Genomic DNA, 5,979 nt, shown 5'->3' on the forward strand with positions numbered 1-5,979 from the left:
ACATACATGTACATGTAATGGAAATTCCAGGGGGGAGAGTGAGAGAGAGAGAGAGAGAGAGAGAGAGAGAGAGAGAGAGAGAGAGAGAGAAGTATAGCACTGAAGAAATATTTGAAGACATAGTGGCTGAAAATTCTCCAAAAAGATTAAAGATATCAAACCACAGGCCATGGGAACTCAGAAACGCCCAAAAAGGATTAAAAATTAATAATAAAATTAAATGAATACACCTAGACACATGATACTCAAATGCTGAGCATAAAAGATAAGGAGAAAATCTTGAAATTATCCAGAGAAAAGGCCACTTCATGAAGAAAAAACAAAGACAAGAAGTATATCAGAAGTCTTGCCAGAACTTCGCTTGCCAAAAGAAAATAAAGTGACATTTTTAAAACGCTAAGAGAAAAAACTATCAACCCTATACCTCATGAAACTACCATTAAAAAATGATAGAAGAGTAAACAGTTTTTCCAACAAATAAGAACTAAGAAAATTCATTAATGGCAGATCTGAACTACAAAAATGTTAAAGAAAATTCTTCAGAAAAGAGAATTATGACAACAGACAGAAAGTTGGATATATAAAAAGAAAGAAGGATCTCTGGAAATGGTTAACATAAACATAAATACAAAAGACATTTCTTTTAATCTCTCTAAAATATCATTGACTGTCTAAAGTAAAAACAAGCAATGTTTTATGGTATTAGAAGGCATATAAAATTAAAATATACACTTGTATGGCAACAATAGGGCAAAAGGCGGACAGGAGATATTGTGAATATACATACTATCATAAGTTCTTACACTAATTGTAAAGTGGTATATCTACTACTTGAAGATAGACTGTGATTAACTGAAGACATATATTGTAAACCCAAAAGTAACCTTTAGAATAAATTAAAATGAGAAGGTAGAAAAAATAAGTCAATAGTAGAGAAAAAATATAATAATCTTAAAAAACACTCAATTCAAATGTAAGTCAAGACAATAGAAAAAAGAACAAAAATAGAAAAACTAGCAATATAGTAGACATTAATGACAACAGAGCAATACTCATAGTATATATGTATAGTGTAAATATAAAAATTAAAACCAGACTTTGATTAAAAAAAACACGCTATCTATAAGGAACCCCTTGTTAAATATAAATGCGTGGAACGATGGTGGCCATGTATGTCATGAACATAGATTAAAAGTAAAAATGCATAAAAAATATAGCATGCAAACACTAAGCAAGAGAAAGCTACAATAACTATCTAATTATCAATGAACAATTCAGAACAAAGACTATTACCAGGGATAAAGAGGAGTATGACATAATTATAAAGGACTCAATTCACCTAAAAGACATAATAATTCTTTATTTATACACTTAACAGTAGAGCTTTAAAATGTATGACTCAAAGACTAATAGAATAACAGAAGAGACAAATCTACATTTATAGGTGGACACTTCAATACTCTTCTCTAAATAACTGATGAAATAAGAAGATAGGGAAAAAATCAGAAAGAGGACGGAACATCTGAATAACACTAAAAATGAACTTGACGTAGTTGTCATTTATGGAAATTTATGGAACTTAACCATCCAACAGCAATGGAATATACATTCTTTTCAAATACACATAAAACATTCACCATCCTAGACTTTGGGAAAATAAAACCTCAACAAATTTAGAAGAATTTAAATCATACAACATATGTTTTCTGATCATAATAGAATTACACTAGAAATCAATAACACAAAGATATATGGAAACTTTCCAAATACTTGGCAATTGAACAACATTCATCTAAATAAGTCACAAGTCACAAAGGAAACTAAAGAATATTTTTAAATGAATGATAATAAACATCAATAATGACAGTTGTGAGATATAACCAAAGCAGTGCTTGGGGGAAGCTTATAGCATTAGAGTTTCATACTAAAAATAAGAAGAGTCAAGCAGAAGGAAAATCAAGCACAAGGAAATAAATAATAAAGAGTAGAAATGAATAAAATTGAAAATAGAAACAGTAGAGAACGTTAATGTAAGAAAACTTTGGTTTCTAGAAAAGATGACGAAAATTGTTTACATCCTCTGACAAAAATTTTAAAAGTATAAAACACAAATACTACTTGAATTTGGTTCCCTTGCAGTTTTGCTTAATCATACTTGAGTTATTTTCTGTCCCTTGAAACCAAATATGCTTAACCAGAATAAGGATAGACACATAATATAACCATCCCTGGAAAAGATACAATTGCATAGGATAGACATGTTTAGTTGAAACAATTTAGTAAAAAAACACATTCAGTTAACTTTGTTTCATTTAAAACAATATTCAGGCAGCAGTGATCTGTAAGATTAGTCTTGGAGAATACTGAGATGCAGGGATCCACCTTCCACCTCCCTGATTCCCAAAAGGAAGCTGCCTGCTAATATTCCATTTCTTCTCACCCTCCTTTCTATACCATCTATTCCTACAAAAAGATAAGTACTTTGTTCCACCTGTTTGAGAACAACAGTTGTGAAAGACAAGAGCCAATTGCCAAAAGCATTATTTCCAAATTCTTGTTATATAACATATAAATCATAGTATATATCACAGGCAAGGTAGATTAAACCCAGTAATGAAAGAATGATTTAATATTTGGGGGGGGGGAACGCTTAATATACTCATCACACTAACAGATTAAAGTAAAATAAAACACATGATATAAAATGCTAAAATGATGAAAAAAGGCCTTCAATAAAATTCAATACTGACTCATGATAGAAACTCTTAGAAAACTAGAAAAAAAAGTATTTTTTTAACCTAATAAAAATATCTTCTAAAAATACAAAACAAGCACCACATTTTATGGTAAAAGACTGGCATTATACTCCTTAGTAACAGTTGTAAAATAAGAGTGCTATTTACATTACCATTCTTAAAGACTGAATTGGAAGCCATAGCAGAATAATGGTACAAAAATATATGTTTTGGAAAACAAAGAAACAAATTATTCTCTACAGATATTATCTACAAAGAACATTCAAGGGACTCTACAGAGAATCTGTAAAAACTAACAAGAGTTCAGAAAGCCATTGGATTCCATAAACTCCATAAATATATGGTGACATACTATATGCATAGGTAAGAAGAAGTAATATTTTTTTAAAGTCAGGTCTTTCCAAATCCCAACAATATTTTTATCAAAATTACCAAATTGATGATAATGCTTATGTCATGAAAAAAGACAAAGAGTAGACAAGGACATTTTGAACAACAAAAACAAAGAACAGGTAAACAGTGTGGGAGAGACTTATAACATCAAATATTAAGAAATGTAACCACTATAGTAATTATTACAGAGTACTCTTACCGTTAGGGTAGAAATGCACACTACAGGTCTCAGAACAGAACCAAGGGTTTATGAACACCTGTGAGAGATATGAATGGTATAATTCAACGGAGGAAAAGATGCATATACGTGGGGAAAATTATATCAATGAAAAAAATATAGAGAAAAGAAAGTTAAATTCTTATCTCATGTCCTACATGAAAATAAAAGTCAGGTGAAGTAAATATATACAGAAAGACAAACCTTTTAAAATTCTGATAAGGAAATTGGGGGGAAGTTCAAAGGAAGCATAGTTGTGGACTTTCCAAATTCCCCTACAAAACAACTAAGATAACAAAACATTCAGCATTGCAGTTCCGGCCCGGGACGCAGAAGCCGTCGCAATGCTGGTACCTAAGAAGAACCGGATTGCCATTTGTAAACTCCATGTTAAGGAGGGAACGATGGTGGCCAAGAATGCTTACAGGCCTAACCAGCCCCAGCTGGCGGACAGGAATGTGCCTAATCTTCACGTAGGTCAGGAAGGCCAGGCAGTCTCTCAAATCAGGAGGCTATGTAAAGGAACAGTCGGCCCGGAGCCCTGTCTACTGATCCTCACCAAGAGGGTAACCAGTATCTCCGTGATTATCTCCACCTGCACCCCCAACATCGTGCCTGCCACTTTGCACCGCAGCCGGCCTGAGACTGGCAGGCCTAGGCCCAGAGGTCTGGAGGACGAGCTACCTGCAAGACCCCCAGGACAGGAGGCTGACGAGACACTTACAGGCGGAGCAAGGTGCCTGCTGGTGCCCACAAGAAAGCCTAGGCCCCGGCTGAGGCAGCCCCCGAATTCAGTTTAGAGGCGGGTTTGGCCGCGGATGTGGTTAACCACGTCCTCAATGAAGTTGAGGGATTATTTTGTGTGGAATAAACTTGTGGCGAGGGAAAAAATAATTTCAGCCAAAATCTACAACAAAACTAAACAAACAGTATCTCTATAAACCCCCAAATGCGGGGAGTTGAGACCAAACAAACTAGAGCAAGCCCCCCAGTCCTGGCAACTGTGAGGGAGGAAGCAGAGAGTGGGCCAAGGGATTTTTGCCGGCTGGGAGAGCTGGGGGACTCAGCAATTGAATTTCTCAAGGATCCCAAATTGAGAGGTTATTGTGGAAAGCTCAGTGGGCTATTCTTAGAACAGCATCAAAATAGGAACTGATTTGATGGGCCCCACTTTGCCGCTGAGTGCAAAGTGACAGCAAAACTTCCGATGATGAAGGTCAGTTTGTACCCTATGAAAATCTGAAATAAAACAACTAAAATTCCCTTGTAGGACAAAGATCAGCCTCCAGGAGACTCTGTCTTCTGGGAATAGAATGTAAACTGAGCAGGATAGAGATGCTAACATTAATGAAGGAAAAGATCCAGATAAAAGTAAGAGAGAAGAACAGAGAAGGGAGGCCACAGAAAGTATAACATCATACATTTGAATACTTCGTAATAATAAGAGAGTTCTATAACCATGAAGCTAGGAAAACTGCTGGCCAACACGCCTTTTCTGAGAGTATGAAAAACCCCATCTCACCCAAACATGAACAAGAGAAAAGATTGTGGTCAAGTCATATACAAAGTTATTGTAAGATAAAACAAAATAATGCACAGAACCATGTAGTAAAATGTATTGTGAGTTTGTTTCTGCTTTTTTAGTTTGTTGTTTTTTATAGTCTACATGAGTGAAATTATATGGTTTTTATCCTGTTCCATCTGACTTATTTCACTTAGCATAATACTTTCAAGATCCATCAATGTCAAAAATGGCAATATTTCATCTTTTTTATGGCTGAGTAGTATTTCATTATATATATATATATATATATATATATATATATACACATATATATGATCACATCGTCTTTATACATTTATCTGTTGATGGACACTTAGTAACAAACAAAGTAACAAAATAAACAAACAAACAGAAAAACCACACTCATAGACACAGACAACAGAATGGTGGTTACTGGAGAGAAGGGAGGTGAGGAAGGCGAATTAGGTAATGGGGGTCAAATATGTGGTAATGAAGAAAACTAGACTTTTGGCAGTGAACACTCAGTAGAGTATACAGATGTCAAGTTACGATGCTGTACACCTAAAATTTATATAATGTTATCTCAATAAATATGTCCCTAGTGACATAGCCAGGAAGTGATGAAGCTAAAGAAGAAAATACAGTCTGAATCCAGGTATAGTGTTTTTACCATTTCATCATGCTGTTCTTCCTCCCTGTTTTCTTTCTTCCTACTTTATATGCCTTTTAAAATATATATGAAAATATATAATATGTATATTATATATTTTCTTCCTTTTCCTTTCCGTCTTCCCCCTTATTATCTTATTTTTTTCTAAGTAGAGGAAAAGGTACTATGAAAAATGGATGGATGGATGGATGGATGGATGGATGGATGGATGGATGGATGGATGTACAATTTACTGGGTATGTAGATATACAGAGGGATAGAGAGATAAAGAGCTCAATAGATGAGTATGTGGTATGTAAGTGATGTATCATGAAGAAGAAACAATGAACTTGTCTCTTCTCAATCTGGACTATAAAGTGTCAGGGAGAGCCATGTTTTACCACTAACATATCTGGGAAAATCATGATTAGAGCAAGTT

General features: G+C 34.5%; 1 protein-coding gene across 1 annotated transcript; it reads left to right on the forward strand.

Moving 5' to 3' along the window:
* Positions 1-3,710: 3,710 nt before the first annotated feature.
* On the forward strand, positions 3,711-4,166 carry LOC308501495 (small ribosomal subunit protein eS10-like; the record flags this gene model as incomplete). The annotated part of the gene is made up of 1 exon (XM_081058033.1): positions 3,711-4,166. The coding sequence occupies one exon, from the start codon at positions 3,711-3,713 to the stop codon at positions 4,164-4,166; it is 456 nt and encodes a 151-aa protein (XP_080914159.1).
* Positions 4,167-5,979: the final 1,813 nt, after the last annotated feature.

Source organism: Rhinolophus hipposideros (genome assembly GCF_964194185.1).
Source record: "Rhinolophus hipposideros genome assembly, chromosome: 8".
In the NCBI taxonomy this organism is placed as follows: domain Eukaryota; kingdom Metazoa; phylum Chordata; class Mammalia; order Chiroptera; family Rhinolophidae; genus Rhinolophus; species Rhinolophus hipposideros.